General features: G+C 43.8%; 1 protein-coding gene across 2 annotated transcripts in view; it reads left to right on the top strand.

Moving 5' to 3' along the window:
• Window positions 1-16,535, top strand: part of NEBL (nebulette) — a 349,181-nt gene that overhangs the window by 119,212 nt on the left and 213,434 nt on the right. For both annotated transcript variants that reach the window (XM_057731780.1, XM_057731781.1), the window contains exon 3: window positions 9,749-9,833. In XM_057731780.1, the coding sequence (XP_057587763.1) occupies window positions 9,749-9,833 (85 nt within the window). The remainder of the gene's footprint in view (window positions 1-9,748; window positions 9,834-16,535) is intronic.

Below are 16,535 nucleotides of genomic sequence, written 5' to 3'. Positions count from 1 at the left end.
GAGGGAAGTCTGTGAATAGACATCGCTGCCATGGCATTGCAAGAGAGCGAGAGAAGCGTGTTAAATTCGAAGGTACTGGAAGACTGTCCCAAGTGAAATTATAATATGTCTTCAGCTGATGTTGAATAATAGTGTTAATCATATACTAACGGGTTTTTACTTAAGGGGTTCTATTAGGTAGAAAATGCCCAGATTGACCCTGACATGTCGAAAAGATGCTATCTTAAAACGCCTCTACACATTATATGTTAATTTCCCTGGCAGCACTCAAACTGGAATATTAGTAGAAATAATGTAGAATTGTTGTTACTCATGTTATCGTCTGTCTTAAAACATTTGATGTGAGAATTTCTTAATTTATACTGTTTTACACATCTGAAAAGATAACCCAGGTAGGATTGTTTTTGCAAATTATTAATAGTTGTGGAATTTCCCAGGAACTTTTATCCAAGGGAAGAAACTTCCAGGTTTTCTCCTTCTCTTACATAATATACCATTTTCCATTATAGCTCTTTAACAAAAGCCTTCCTATACGGTGAGTTTTAAGGTATTCTTTTGGAAAAAGAAGTATAAACGGAGACTAGGGATGTGAGGGCCTGCGTGCTTCGCCCTTGAAGAACTGAGTAAAGAAACCCAGTAAGTGGCTTTGGGTGTTCAGGCCCTTTGAGAGTGGGGCTCCAGGTGGGAAAGAAAAAGGTGGGAGAAACTCCCCGCTGTGTCCGGCAGAGCGTGCTCAAGCAGCAAAAGCATGTACAAAGGAAGACCCGTGGCACATGGGAGCTGACTTCAGTTCAGATGTTTTCGGCAATGGAGGAGGTCTTCCTTAAACACATCTGTTAACGTGTTAGTCTGGGGGACACAGCACGATGTAGATGTAAATGCACCAGTTCACTTTTCTGTCTGAAGTGGCTGCATCTCACCGTTCCCAAGGCCCCATCCCTTCGTGAGTAGGTCTGGTTAGATCCAGTCTTCGAAGCTGTGCCTGGCCTGTGTGTCCTTATGCTGCATTTGTCCCCGTTGCTCCTTTGCCATTAGAAACCTCTCTGTGCAGGACACGCGGCTCCTTGGGCCCCTCCTGGAGGTCGTTGTGGCGTTAGCAGTTGTTCCTCGCGGTTAGTGTGTGATGGCAGGCCCCAGGCTGCGTTCGAGTCTCTCTCTCTTTCTCTCTCCCTCTCCCTTCTCATCCTGCCTCTGTCCCCACCCCACTTTCATGCTGTTTCCTTTTCTCACTACGTCGGGCTCCAAAGCAGGCATCCTCAGGCAAGCTCTGTCCAGTGGGGCAGGATCCACGTATGAAGAGTTCATATTACAATTGAGATAGTTTCCCTTTCTTTTCATGATTCTGCTGTCATCCGTATGCACACGTTGGCATCCTGCTTTTTCCTGCCTCGGAGGCAGACGGGTGGTGCTCGGTCCGCACTGCTGAGTCCTGCCTGTGGTTCGCGGCCCGGCCAGCTCTGAGACCCCTTTTGATTGCTGGGTGCCCACGATGTACTGGTTGTTGATAGGTTGAATACTGCCCTGCGGGGAGACAGTACTCGTGTGATTGTCACAAATTTCATATTTCACATATTTGATATATTTACTCATTTTTATGTCTGCTTGCTTGACCTAGCAATAAATGGGAGAGGGTATTGAAATCTCTCTCCATATTGGTGAATGTGCCAGTTTTCCCTGGCATCAGTGTTGCGTGCACATGCGCACAATCTCTCTCTCCCTCTTTCTCTCTCTCTCCTTATGTATGTATATACATATATACACACACATATATTTTTAAAAATTTGCATTTAAGATGATGCTTTTTTGGTGAGTTGAGCCTTCATCACTAGGTAGTGTCTCTATTCTTAATAATGCCTTTACTTTAAAAGTATATTTTGTCTCATTTAATATAGCTATTTTATAGTGGAGTTAAAAAATAAGATTATATACTGATCTTTTAGCCAGCAGATGTAATCTATTTGCATATTTGTGATTATTGAATTGTTTCTCTTAACTGTTAAATTTCTATTTGTCTCATTTATTCTGTGCTGCTTTTTCTTTCTATTCTCTTCCCTTTTCTAATTTTATTGAGTTAGAGTTTTGACACTTTTAAAAAATTTGATTTTTCCCTTTTATAGGATTTGAATTTATGTGCTATATTTCCATTCTTTGTGGTTACCCTTAGAATTATATCATATTTATTTAAGCACAGTTTAAAATTCAATGAAATCTTAACCTTTCTCATGAAGAACAGAAGGATCTTAGAATGCTTTATTCTCATACTACCTTCTCATCTTACTACCAGGTATTTTAGCTTTGTCTTTTTCCATACAGTGTTGTGTGTATGTGGGTGTGTATGTGTGTATACATGTGTGTGGTGCATTGCATTTAGCATTTTATTTGCTTACCATTCCTTTTTGCATTTTAGCTTGTCCTTTTGGAATTACTTTTTTTCTTGCTGAAGTGCATGCTTTATAAGTAGCTTCATAGAGGACCCTGGTTGTGGTACTCTCTCTCTCAGGGCCTGGTGATTTTAAAATGTTTTATTTTTCACTCTTTAAAGATAATTTTGAATGATGTGAAACAATCATTATTGCTACGAAATGGAGTTGTTCTAATTTGGGAGAAATACTTAAAAATTTTGTTCACACCTTCTGTCATCTCCCCATTAACCAATACAGTTATGATCTTGACTTTTGGATAAAATGACTTCCTTGCTTAAAATCAGAGCATAAAAAATGGTCCAAGGAAAAGTCATCAGGCCCTCACCTAACTCAGAAAGGCAGAGCTGAAGAGCCAATTTATATAACGTGAGGTCAGAACTTTTGTCTTTTAAACGTTCTTAAGAGATAAAGTTGCATTTTCTTAAAGCAGCTAATATGTTTACTCATTTTGTGTCTGCTTGCTTGACCTAGCAATAAATGGGAGAGGGTGCTGAAATCTCTCACCATATTGGTTAATACACTTCCTCTTTCATGAACGATACGTTGTTAGGCAGAAGAGGGCCTAAGGTCCCCAAGACCACCCCCAGGTTTGATGATTCTCTAGGAGACCTCCCAGGACTCAGCCTAGAGTGGTACTCCTGGCTAAGATTTATTACGGCAAAAAGATACAAAGCAAAACCGGCAAAGGGAAAGGGCGCACGGGGCAGAGTCCAGAGGGAACCGGGCACGGGCTTCCGGAGTTCTCTCCCAGAAAGTCACACAGGACACACTTAGTTCCCCCAGCAGTGAGCTGTGACAACATGTGCCAAATGTTGCCAACCAACCAAGCTCGTTAGAGACTCCGCTCCCAGGGTTTTTACCTGGGGGCTGTTTACAGAGGCATCTCTGCCTGGCATGTACCCAAACTGCAGACTCCCAGAAGAAAAGTGAGTGATCTACATCCACCGTATTGTTTGTACAAACAGCTTGGGCACAGTGCTCCACCCTAATCAACAAACGGTGTGGGACCCCTTCCAGGATCCAAGTTCTTAGACACCAGCCAGGGGCCAACCTGGAAAGCTGGCCTTTCACATACAGCATTTGTACCTGTTGTATGTACTCTTTTCTGCACAGTGCCCATCAGGAAATAATGCTATAATAACAGATGCTTTTGATCCCTGCATCCTGCTCTCATTTTCTAGTTTGAGTAGAACTGTAACAGCGGGTCAGGGAAACAAAAAACTGGAGAGGGTGGGGGGTGGGTGGACTGACACGCCGGTGAGGAGGAGACTCAGGCAGGAGTAACTGACCTACATTGTGGCACAGGACTGGGGGGAGATGGCAGGCCATTTGACTTTGCCAGACAGATGAGAATGAAAAAAAGATCAGAGATTGATTGGAAACAGCGAGCAGTCTTAAAATTAGTGGCCTCCTATATAGTATCAGAGATTTATATCTATTACATAGGTTTTCCCAACCTCAGCACTGCTGACATTTTAGACTGGATACGTGTTTGTTGGGGTGGGAGTGGAGGACCGTCCTGTGCATTTGTAGGATGTGTAGCAGCATCCCTGGCCTCTACTTACAGGATGCCAATAGCATCTGCCTCCTCACCACCTCCCCAGTCGCGGCAACCAAAAATATCTCCTGATATTGCTTGTTGCCAGCTACCCGCCAGGGATAGTGGTTGAGAATCGTTGTATTACTGCAGGATTTATGATAAATAAACTCAGGATGATCCTAGCTTTCCATGTCTGAGTGGTTTACTCATATCTCACATTTGTAGTAGTTTTCCATTTATAAAACTCTTTCATGTGTTTCTAGCAAGAAGCTCATGAGACAGCTGGGAGTATTTTATCCTTGTTATATAGATGAAGGCAATGAGATATAGAAGTTTGTGTCACTTTGCAGTAAAGCAAAGAGAAAGTAATAGTAGAAGTAATAGTAATAATAATATTTTTGTTATTAATAGTGTTTTATTGAGTGCCTACGATGAGCCAGACACTGTTTGAAATGCTTTACAGGTGTTCATTTTGCAACAAGCCTGAGAAGTGCTGTCATTATGTTGATTTTACAGATGAGAAAATTGAGGCCAGAGAGATTAAGAAACCTGCCCAAAGGCACACAGTAGGTGGAAGAGCCAGGTCCAAACCCAGGCCATTTGGCTCCAGTGCTCTTGTGACCCCTGGGCTCTGGATGAAAAGCGAGAGGTTCTGGATTCTTGCTCTTGTCTGATAGTGTTCTGTCTCATTGCTTCTCCGTGGAGGTTGCCATTTGCTTATTACACTGCTTTCCTCACTCTGCCCAGCTCTGATCTCCTGGTCTGCATATAACTTTTTCTATATTCTTATCAACTGAATCTCACAGAGGTGGAAAAATTGGGAAGCCCTCTTTTTGTGACCTAACTTTGCTGTTTCAGTTGCAGTCTTCTGTGATTATCTTGATTCTTTCTCTTTTTAATGTAGCGTTTCATGGAAATCTGGATTCGTTGCAGCTGTCAGCCAAATCTTGACACATACACTTCGTCCAATTCCTGTGTACTTCAGCTAAGAGGCTTCTGTTCATGATGCTTAAACATTTCATGATATTCTTCAGCTCTTTCCACCAGCTCCCAATATGTTTTGTCATATTTCTGTGATTATATTGTATTACCCAGGAAATTTATGTACCAATTTATCCACTCCATCTTTTGTATTTTTTTTCTTTTTACTTTTTTCTTGATTCCCTTTGAACATCCGTTTTTCATGCTGCCATGCCTTCCTCCCCATGTTCTGACCCCAGATGTGGACAAAGAGAAAATGTCATTCTTCCTCTAGGCCTAGTGAAGAGATCATCTTTCCTGAAGCTTTCTTTTCAAAATATTTATTTTAGGAAGACCTTCTACAATCTTTTAAATGCAGTATTTGGGAAGAGCCAGAATTAACTGTATACTACCATCAATTAGTCTTAAAATGCTTTGCTTCTCTGTTCCTATGATCTCACGAGGGACCACTGAGCCCTCAGTTTATTTCTGGGTCTGGTTTTTTTTTTTTTTTTTGTGGGTGGGGTGATGGGTAGGTGGGAGTTGAAACTATGACTTCAGAGCAGAATATCGTCAGATTAGTTTAGATGGACGTTGCTACATGGACATGATGTTGAGAAATCCAGGATTTTCAGATGTGCCCAGTTTGGCAAAATTAATTAGGTTCCTCCAGATGTTGTAATTATAATTTTTGACATAAACAGTGTGTGCTGCCACCTCTGTAATTACACTTACTTCTGTGTCTCACAGTTCCAACTCATGAGACCATTCTACTCTCTTTGGATTGTTAGGCATTTTTTTCCCCAAGACCCTATATACTTGAATTTTGCTAGCTCTGAAGATAACTTTGGTCCCCAAAGCCTTAGGTTTTACTCCATTATAGTGCTCATGACTCCTAGTAGTTTCAGATATGAATTCCTCCTTTCCTCAGCATTTTTTATTTTGGTTATTAATACTAAGTTGAATTTTTCTTCTGTATTAAAAATTTGGATAGTTTCTTCTTGTTATGTATCTTTAGAGAAAGTCATGATACCTGTTATTACAAAATCATTAACTTTTAGGATTGGGAAGGATATTGGAAAAAATGCAAAGTATTACGATCTATTTATAGTCCTCAATATAATTGCACAGCACATCAGTGAGTTTATTGCTTTGGGCACCAGGTGAGCAGAGTATGTCCTCTAAAAAAAACAAAGAGAGAGGGAGGGAGGGAGGGAGGGAGAGAGAGAGAGAGAGAGAGAGAGAAAGAGAGAAAGAGAGAAAGAAAGAAAGAAAGAAAGAAAGAAAGAAAGAAAGAAAGAAAGAGAAAGAAAGAAAGAAATGGAAAGAAAGAAAGACAGCAGAAGCTTTTCACTTTGTTTTTCTTTTCTGTGAAAACCTTGTTCCAAGTAGAACTTAGTACGGGTTGCCAATATCAGACATGGTAAAGTGGTGTTTTATTTATATTCATGTATTTTATAAGTTCACATCTACGGGTTGCCAATATCAGACATGGTAAAGTGGTGTTTTATTTATATTCATGTATTTTATAAGTTCACATCTGTCACCTTTTTTATTAGAAAGTCAAATGGTAAGAATGGATTATTTTCATGAAGTGATATCTTTAAAATGAGAGATATGAGAGGCAAGTGAAGTTTTGTTAGCATACAAGTAAACATTATTTTTGCCTGGTGTGGACCAAGTTTATGTACATACAGAGAAATAATTGCAAATTGAACCCCGCCCCCAACAGTTCATTTTTCCATCTTAGGATGCTATTTAATTAAAAATTCTGTTTAATTTTTAAATTATGTTTACTTAAAAATTTTGTTTAATATTTAATTTATGTTTAATTTAAAATGTAATTTTTAGCTTTTAAACATAATTTTAAATTAAACATAAATGGCAGGAGAAGGTTGTCCCCTCAAAGTCTGCCCCTAAACTGAGTTAACCTGCAAGTTAGTACAGTACAGTCTCAACGGGTTAAACTTTAACACGTTTGAGAGTAGTTTTTAATGACAGTTTTCAAAAGTCATTAAAATACACACATAACATTTTTGAATTCATCATTGTGGAAATCCTGAAAATCTCCATGAAGCTTTATTCCACAGAATGTATTTTGAAAACAAGAGTGCTAATTTATTTTAGCTTTAAAGTCTAGCAACACCTACATAGTGGCTACATTTTAACATCCAGTGAAGTTCAGCTTCCCGAGACTGAGTTGCAGACATTCTGGGACGCACTGAAGTTGTCTCTCCAACTTCACCTGTCTGGAGCACAGTTCAGAAGTAGCTTCCAAGTAGTCTATAAAAATATCGAAGCACTGTGTTGTACACTTGAAAGTAAGATGTAATATCCTAAGTCAACTATACTTCAGTAAATTAAAAAAAAAAAAAAAGAAGTAGCCCCCAAAGTGTGTGCTTGACACGAAGTCTGTGACTTCAGGATAAGGAGAAGGGGGAGACCTTGCCTATTACGGCTTCCTCACTTGAATCAGTAAATCTAGTTTTACCGACATTTCATTAAACTTGACTTCTGTAGTTTCTTAGCCTGGGTTGGAAGAGGGAGACCAGAAGGGAAGAAGACTGTGCAAGGCCGACTGCTCTGTGTGAGAAATGCTCTTTTGCCAGGCCAACAGACATAGAAGTGCAACGACCTCATGGGATTTAGGCCTTCCCGACCTTTGTAAGCTGTGAAAGCACTACTGCTTTGTATCGTGATCTGATAATGTCTATTTAGATGACCCTGAGTTATCATGAAAAAATTTAAATTAGGTTTGTATCTGCTCTAAGAAGGCAAGAAAATTATGGTGAAAGAGTGAAGCTTAGAGGCCTTTTAAGAAACCACAGAAAGAGATGGAGGCTGGACATCACCAAGGAGAGGGGTCAGGGAGAAGGAAGCGGGGGGCAGGGGCTCTTTGAGGGATGGCTCTGAGCTCCACAGCTTTTGTGGCGATAGAGTCACAGCAGCTAGAGATGTGCCCTCTGCGCCCACCGGGCATGGGGAGCAGTGAGTGAGGCAGAGGCCCTCGCTGGCGTCCTTATGCACATGTGGGAGTAGACGCCCTCACTTCACCAGCAGGAGGGTCTGTGTGTTTGCATATACGTCATTTTGAATGACGTACCGCGGTGCAGCTCTTCTGTAGCCTGACGTGCGCTGTGACCGTGTGGCTTGTTAATTCCCCTTTCTCTCCTACCCTCCTCCCTCCCTCCCTCCCTCCCTCCTGTTCTTTCCACAAATACGTATTGAAGTGATACGATGAGCCAGATGCTGATAGGTACTGAATGTGCTCTGACAAGGGGCAAGATAGCCTGTTCTTACGACCGTGGAACTCTCCTTGTACTGTGAGACAGAGATATATCAATAGGAACATGCAAAAAATATGAAAAAAATTATAATGGGACAGAAAGTACATTCCAGGACGCATTTGCGAGACCAGAAAGGCTTCCTAGGGAAAGTGAAATCTAAGGCGAGACCTAATAGATAAAAGAGGAGTCATCCAGAGAAGTGGGGGGGGGGGTGCCATGCCAGGGAAAAGTGTGTGGGGGAAGAGGTGGGAAAGAGAAGGCTGAACTCCACGGCCAGAGCCTGGAGGTGAGTGAGAGGTCTGCAGAAGGCTCATCCTGGGGGCCTTGGGGGACAGGAGGCTGGACTGTTTTCTCGGGTCAGTGGGAAGCCATGGAAAGATTTTACTCGGAGAAGTCAGGCGATCAGCTTGGCATTTTGGAAAGTTTGCTTTGGCGAGTTGGATTAGAAGGGCAAATGTCGTAGTTATCTAAAAGATAAATGCGGCCTGTAATGAAAAACTGTGGTGGAGACGGAGAGAAGTAAATATAATTGAGAGAGATTTAGGAGATAAAATCAGTAGACTTGGTGATGGATTGATTAGATGTGTGAGGAGTCAAGATGACTCCCAGGCTTCTGGCGTGGGCAACTGGGCGGTAATAAATGAAAGAGAGAATACAGGCGGAAGGAATCATTTTGGGGCTGTGGTGGGACGGTGGACTGTTGGATTTCAGACTGAATGTGTGATGAGTATGGGGTATACAAAGGTGGAAATGCCAGTGGGTCTGAAACGCAGGCGGGAAAGCTGGGCTAGAGAAGTAGATTTGGGAGTGATCCGCATGGATGTAGGGGGTACCCAGAGCTTGTGAGAGTGAATGAGATCACCCAGGTGATCACCCAGGTGACCCCTGAGAAGAGAAGAAAGGCTGTTAGAACGCTGAAGGAGGATGGGCAGAGAGGGGCCCCCAGAACACAGAGGGGGAGCAGCTAGAAGGGGAGAAGCCGGGCCAGGAGTGTGTGGGGACACAGACACCGAGGAGGAGGATGGAGGAGAGGCTAAGCAAGAGGAAGACCGAAGGAGGCCTCTGTGCCGCGGGAAGCCAGTATACCTTTAACCAGAGAAACGTCTGGAGACAGGAGCTAGACTGCACAGTGCTGAGGGGAGAGCTGGAAGAGTTGTGCAGGGACAGTGAGCTTAGGCCTGTTTGTACGGAAGTTTGGCCGAGAGAACAGACTCTAGGACCTTGTGCTAGAATAGTGTGGGTGGAGGGAGGGATAGACGTCGGGGGAGCCTTGAGCGTGCTCGGATGCGGACGGGGAAGTAGCTCATAAAATAGAGACGCATAGGGCGAGGGCTTGGGAGACGGGCTAAGTGGGTCACAGAGGGTTGTGAGAACGGAGGAGGGCGTGGGCTCCAGAATGATGACGGCAAGGTGACCTGAGCTAAGACGAGAGAGCCCTCTTCCATCGGGACCGAAGGGAAGAATGAAACAACTGGTGTTAAAGCATTGTTTTGTGGCGTAATATTTTAATTATGTTCTTTAAAAAAATTTCTCCACAGACACTACCCAAAGCAGTCCTTCACCACGGTGGCAGACACACCTGAAAACCTTCGTCTGAAGCAGCAAAGTGAATTGCAGAGTCAGGTAATTTCCGGAAGGCCTGTTTCCGTTACGTGGGTTGTGGACACGGTTCACAAGACCGCTCTTCGGTCATCGCGCTGTTCAGGCCGGGTCTCCAGCCGGCGTGCGGACTGCAGGCGGGCCTGGGCGGCCGTGCCAGGCCGAAGCACCCGGCCTCGGAGCACCCTGAGGTTCTTGGTTCTGTTATCCGCATGGGACTAGGGCAAGGAAACGAGTTCTGGTCAGAGGACGTGTTTCCCAACAATATTGATTTATTTGGTCCTAAATATTTAAAAACATTTTATAAATAGCTTTTCCACACTGCATATGTAGGGGAAAAAAGAGGTGTTAACTTGACCCAATTGCAGTGCGTGTGGGGCTAACACCCTGTCTGTGTATCTCACACCAGCCACTAGCTTTGTTTTCATCCTGTCACTTTATTCATATTTCTTTCATATGTCGCACTGACAGCATGAACAAAGATTAGAACCACGATTGGCTCCCAGTCAACCATTTTGGATGGAAACGTGCCTTCAATATGGCGAAACCCATCGGTTAAGACTAGGGATTTGGATGACAGTGTGTTCTTCAGGGACACCCAATCTCTTCTTGAGAGACCTAGGGTGCCCTCTTTCAGAGACGTTATCTTGCCTGCCTCGGCGTAGGACGGTGCTGAGCGGCTACACGGCAGTGCACTGGTCAGCGGGAGGTAAAACAACACTGAGGAATGGGGGGGGAGGCTGAGTTGGGGTCCCACCTCCGCTCTTCATTGGTTGTGGCCTTGGGCCAGCCACTCTGAGTCTTGGTGCTCACGTAAAGTGAGATCTTGTCTGTCTGATCTTGTCTACCTGTCTTGAGGGTGGCTGCAAGTGTCAAATAGGTAGTTAGGTGGGAAAGCATTTTGAAAAGTTAAAAAAAGATTATATGACCGTGGAGGCTGATTATTATTGTCATGGTCCCTGGGAATCCCTGATGTGAAAAAGGGAGAAGAGCAGACTTTGTGAAGGAGGGAGCTGGTTAGCTAACACTCTCTGAAAATGTCAGTTGTAGCTGTTCGTAATGAGAGTAGTCAGCTCTCAGTTGCAACGGATCTAATTATTTCCATGTGGGTTTGTCTGATCACAGGGGAGATGGTAGTTCCCTCCACCCTCTTTCTTAGGGACTTGGGACCACTTCTCAGTCCAGTTAGTTAGAGGAAAAAAACCCAGAGTAGAGTTTACTGTTGGTTAACAACGCCATGAAGACTTGGTTGGCAGTTACTTTTTGGTTTGTGTAAAATGCTAATTTTCTGTGTGCTAAGCCATTAGTTCAAAAAATTGAGTGCCGGCCAAAGAGAGGCACTGTTGCAAAGCCAGCAAGAACACCCCTTGCTCATTCACACCGCAGAGGGTGCCAGGACTTGGCTCCCGTCTGTGCAGATCCAATATGCCTTTCTTCTCATCAAGTTAGGATTAATTAGATAATTCTGGAGAAGTACTTTGAGCACATTGGAAAACAGAACTAAATCAAGCAATCAAATATTTGTTTCCTGCCTATTACATGTCCTTGTTCTCTGCAAGAGAATTTATAATTAGTCAATCCTCCCTTCACAGAGCTCACGGGGTGTCTGAGGAAACAGGGCTAACGTGTCCCCTCGCCCCCACCTCGAGCAACTATGTTCAATTTACAGTAAGGATTCAGAAATGGGGGCATGAGTCTGGGTTGCTTTGGTTATGCTTCATCCTGGGGGTGGGATCTGAGCGGAGCCTTGAAGGTTGACAGAGGATCTGATATGAACCCTTACTGCCTTCCTTTAGACAGCACACCACTCCCTTTGGGTTCAGTTAGTGGTTGTAGGTGCCGCGTACTTGGTCCAGGGACAAGCATGTATTGTTTTTCTACCACATGCCCGACTCTGGAAAGGCGAAGAAAGAAGGAGCTCACTGTTTCATGACAGGCTGATTTCATTCTCGCTCAGGTAGGGAGCAGGCTGCCAGCTTCAGTAGCAGAGCACGCCCGCAGTTCTGGGCCCGTGGGACAGGAGTTCACAGAGGGAGGCACCAAGCAGGGGTCAGGTGAAGGCATCCGATAGCCTGTAAGATGTTGCTCAAAAATCGTCTCCTCCAGAAAGAAGATGGAGGACTTCATCAGACAGATGGCATGGGGAAATTCAACTGAATTCAAGAAACACGTGCCGACTGCTTACTGTGTGCAAGGAACTGTGCTAGGTGTTGAGGGGAGGGAAAGGCATCATCGTCACCATCACCGGTCTTGCCGTATTCAGGGCACGTGATTTTACACGTACTGTTTCATTTCCTCTCAAACAGCCTTATGAGGCAGCTATATATTATTACCATTCCTATTTAGATGAAGCATTCAACCTTTAGAGAATTTACAGAACTTGCCCTTTCAGACTTAGCAAGGAGTTGAACTTGGAACAGAACCTAGATCTGTGAGCCCCAAGCGTCCACAGTCTCAAGCAGTACTCGAGTCACGTTACTCAGAGAGCACCTAGAAAAGGAGATGTATAAGCAAATACTTGCAGCACAAGCGGATAGTGCAGTGTATGTAGAGGTAGAATTTTGCATAAAGTACAGAAGTCACAGATAGGAAGAAGTCCTCTCTCTCTCCTCTCCCTCCTCTTCCTCCCCTTCCCCTTCTTTTTCTCCTTTCCCTCCTCCTCTTTCGCCTTCTCCTTCTTCTTCTTCGTGAGAGATAAGAACACTTCTAGGGTGTTTCTACCTTTTGCAAAGATAGGGAAAAATGTCTACCCTAATGGTAGTATTCATTATTGGCAATTCACTTAATGTTAGCATATTAAATGATTTGATTCTATGGTAGAGCATTTCCTTTGAGTTTTAATATCAAGAATTCTGAACAGCTCAACAGGTTTGGTGGAAAATTGACTATTAATATTTTATTCACTTGTTTTGATAACCTGCGATGCTAAATGACTCAAATCTGTTCATTACTCCGAGTTTTGAGATTTTGAAATCCTTTATGATTGTTTGGTTAAAACTAATTCTTTTCTTTTAGTTCATTAGCTTACCAAATGAGCCAAAATGAAGGAAAAAACAAAAAGAAATTTTCAGTCCAACCTAGGAAGTTATTTATAGTTACATGTCGTTATCTTTTCCTTTTTTCTCTGTCTCTCTTTTTGAGAGGGTTATGAATATTGCCAGCAATTTTTTTTTTTTTGCCTGCGTGTTATATCCTGTCAAGCTTTTTCGGAATCTATATTAGGCGCCAGTTGTCATAATAAAATGATACAAAATACTGGAGAATAAACAAGGAAACCATGAGTAAGCTTTTCAGAACTGGTGATAGACAGTGGCTCACAGGCATTATCCAGCTTGCAAATAACGAGTGCCTGTCCACTTGGGCAGCCACTGACCACGGTGACTGTGGACGGCCCTGGAACTCTGCAGTCAAGGAGGGGCGGGGAAGCATTCCATCGTCACTGGCTCTCTTTCCATCACATCTCACAGGAGGAACTGCTTCAAAGAAATAACATAAGTGGAGGTTAGGTGCCCCCATAGCCCACAGTTACCCATTCAAACGTGGAAACTTTTCCCTCTGGTGGTATTAGTAACATTGTACTTCACCTGTGGGGCATGGCTTTCATTGGGACCAGCATAATGTCATTGCTTTTGTGGGAAAGTGAGCCTTGAGTTCCAAAGCTTTGCCTGGTAAACTAAACATGTGGAACACAAACTCTTTGTAAGCTGGGCAATCCCTAAACTTTAAAAACTTAAGTGAAAAGCCCCTTAGGAGAGAAATTTTTTTAACTTATTATTTTCACATGATGTTGTAGCAAGTGTTTCTTTTTTCAGGCTGTGTAGAATACACTTAGTGGAAGAAAAGGCGCTGATGTTTTGAGCAGTTTTCATCAGGAGTCTGTGGACTTCATAAAGCTGGGGAAATGGTTCTTCACGTGGAATTTTGAGGGGAAGCCGTCACAGAAAGCAGAACAGGGCTGCTGTGGTTGAAGCAAGGGGAGGGGCGAATCCCCCTCCCCACCGCCCCGTCCGTGTGGCCCCTGGTTCTCCCCATCCTCCCCCTCTTAGGGCCCTGGGATGAATGTCTTAGGAAACCCTGGACCTCTGTAGGGCAGGGTTATGAACAGCACTGCTCAAACGAAGACAAAGGTTAGCTAACTTTCCCACGTGGTTGTTTATATGATTGGCTTTGCTGTTTGCAATCCTGCTGAAAATAATAGAGAATTGGGGCTCCCTGTGTTCTTAAATGGAGTGTGTGTAATTTATGAGTGTTGCTAAAATGAAATTGAAAATGATGGTGGGTAGAATACAAATTATTCTGGAACCTTTGAGTCTTCATTTTGTAATCTATGTCGATTCTTTTTTAATCTTCCACGTTTCTGCGGAAGCATAAAAAACATGGCGCATAGGGAACAGGGTAGATGATAGCAGTAAGGTGAGAAGGTAACATGGTTTTTTATAGGGAACATAATAGTTACACATCTCTGTGGGAGGAATGAGGATGCACGTCTAATATAAACCTCTGGAAGGTCAAGGAGGTAGGGCTGCGTCCAGCCTTCCCTTTCTCTGGCTTGTCGTAGGCACCTTTCTGTTCCTCCTCATCTATCTTCCATTTCCAGAGGGTTTTTCTCTCAGTTATCTGTCATCTAACCATCCAGTAAGGTGTTAAATTATTACCTAAAGCAAGACTCCTCTCAGGGGGCAGTTGCTTTTTAATAGGGTATCAGTGAGGACTGACTTCCTTCAAAGCAATGGGCCCATGACTAGGGAACACCAGTAACTGTCAAAAGACGATTGGAGAGCTATTTTGGAGAGCATCCTCTGTGTATATGTCAAATCTCGTCCTATAGGCCCCCACCCGATCATAAATGTGACCTGAATTCCATTTGCCATCCAGCACCAGCGATATGCCAAATTCTGTGCTAGATACTGAGGACGCTGCAGTGAGCGAAACCAGTTAGACCCTCACTCTCAGGGGATTTATGGTCTAGTGGGGGAGAGGACCATAATAAAAAATTAATGAACAGTAGGCAAAAATTGCAACTGTGACAAGGGCTGCAGTGCGAGAGCTGTGTGTATTTTAATTATGTTTAAAAACATTTTCAGGGAGTCAGAGGCCTGAGTGCTTTTGTGCAGACAGATACATAATGGGATCTCAGAGTGGCCTGCTGCATCCCGGCCAGCTGTGGACCCCATTTCTAAATGCATATCTTTTTTTTTTCTTCCCCATTTCCTGATCTTAGCTGACGATTCTTTGCTCTTTGCTGGGTGCTCTTACTGTCCCTTATCTCATCCGACAACCTCAGACTTCTAAACAGGAAGACCATCTCTCCAGATAGTTTTCGTGGGTGATTCTTAAATTCCGCTGATCTCAGACAAGAAGCCTTTCATATTTGCTTTTTAATTTTCCATTTTCTTTGAACCTAATTTTGGCAGCTTTTTATAGTTCCCATCTTTTGATTTTTCACCATTTGATGCCGTATTTTGATCCTAGGGTTATGCTTCTTATTTCCCACAATAAGCGCTTTCTCGTGTATGTAAAGGTAAAAGTTCACAGGGAGAAGCTCCAGCATGTTTCTTTTCAAGGTTTTGAGGCAGTGAAAATGATGAGAGATTATGTTTCACGTATAGGAAGGGCTGAATGTGAATAAGTACTTCAAAGGAAGAATATTGATTCACTGGATGTGCCACGTTTTTTCCAGGGAACGTAACATGCTGTGCAGATGTTAACTCTAACCCCCACCATTTCCCACAAGTCAGATTGTTTTGCTGTTTTACTTTTGGATAAAATGATGGAAGAGGCAAAAATGTCAGTAGTGACAGACAGCAAAATAACCAAGATGTTTTGATTTGCTGTGTCATGATGGAGTTTTAGAGCCTTTCATCACGGGGTCTGGGCTTCCACTCCTCACGCTCCTGAAATGACCCATATTCTTTCCATCTGTTCTCAGAGTCCCAGCAGAGTGGTTCCTTAGTGCCCTCCCAGCTCATCCTGCCTCCCTGCCCATCATCCCCACAGCCCGTGGTAGAGGGTGGAGGTGCTGTACTCTGGGTGGACAGGCGACTGGCTACTTGCTGTTATTCTGTGGGCCAGGGTCAGATTACTCGCCCTTTATATTAAACATTTGAATATATGGCCAGTTTTGTGGCTCTGGGGTCATGGATATAACACCTGTGATGAGGGCACTATTTTAAAAATAGGAAATCAGTGTGTCTTTTCATGTTTATCCTCTATAAATCATGTTCTGCTTTACCACCTCACACTCATGGCTCCAGAGAAAGAAGAGGAGTGAACCCCACTTTGAGAATGAGGGACGATGGTCCCAGGTGAAGGCGATGCCTGTCTTCCCTTTCTGGCCATGGTAGCTTGTAGAAAGAAGGCAGGAAAAAAATCGGAGACTGAAATGTGACCTCTCCTGTCTCTGCTGGCTGAAGTCTCTGAGAGGGGAGATGGGGGAGGCATGGTGGAGAAAAGCCAGAAGCAGAGAAGACAACCCCACGGGACATCCAGCCGGCCCCCCCCCCCGCCACCTCCACAGTGTGCCTACGGGCAGGGAGAGAACCCGGGTTCCCTTTCTTAGTGTCTGCGTCCCTCATGTGGCGCAGAAGGGGACAGGCATTCCAGTGCAGAGGCAGTAAAGAGATGCGGGAGCTGCCAAGGAGCTGGCAGGGGCATTGCCACCGAGGAATAATGTGCCCCGGGAGCCCGGGGTGCACAGGCAGGAGTCACGGTGAGACCTTGGGCAGA

The sequence above is a fragment of the Hippopotamus amphibius genome, chromosome 4 (assembly GCF_030028045.1).
Source record: "Hippopotamus amphibius kiboko isolate mHipAmp2 chromosome 4, mHipAmp2.hap2, whole genome shotgun sequence".
NCBI classification, from domain to species: domain Eukaryota; kingdom Metazoa; phylum Chordata; class Mammalia; order Artiodactyla; family Hippopotamidae; genus Hippopotamus; species Hippopotamus amphibius.
The sequence above is the reverse complement of the archived record's forward strand: the minus strand, read 5'-3'. Positions and strand labels throughout refer to the sequence as shown.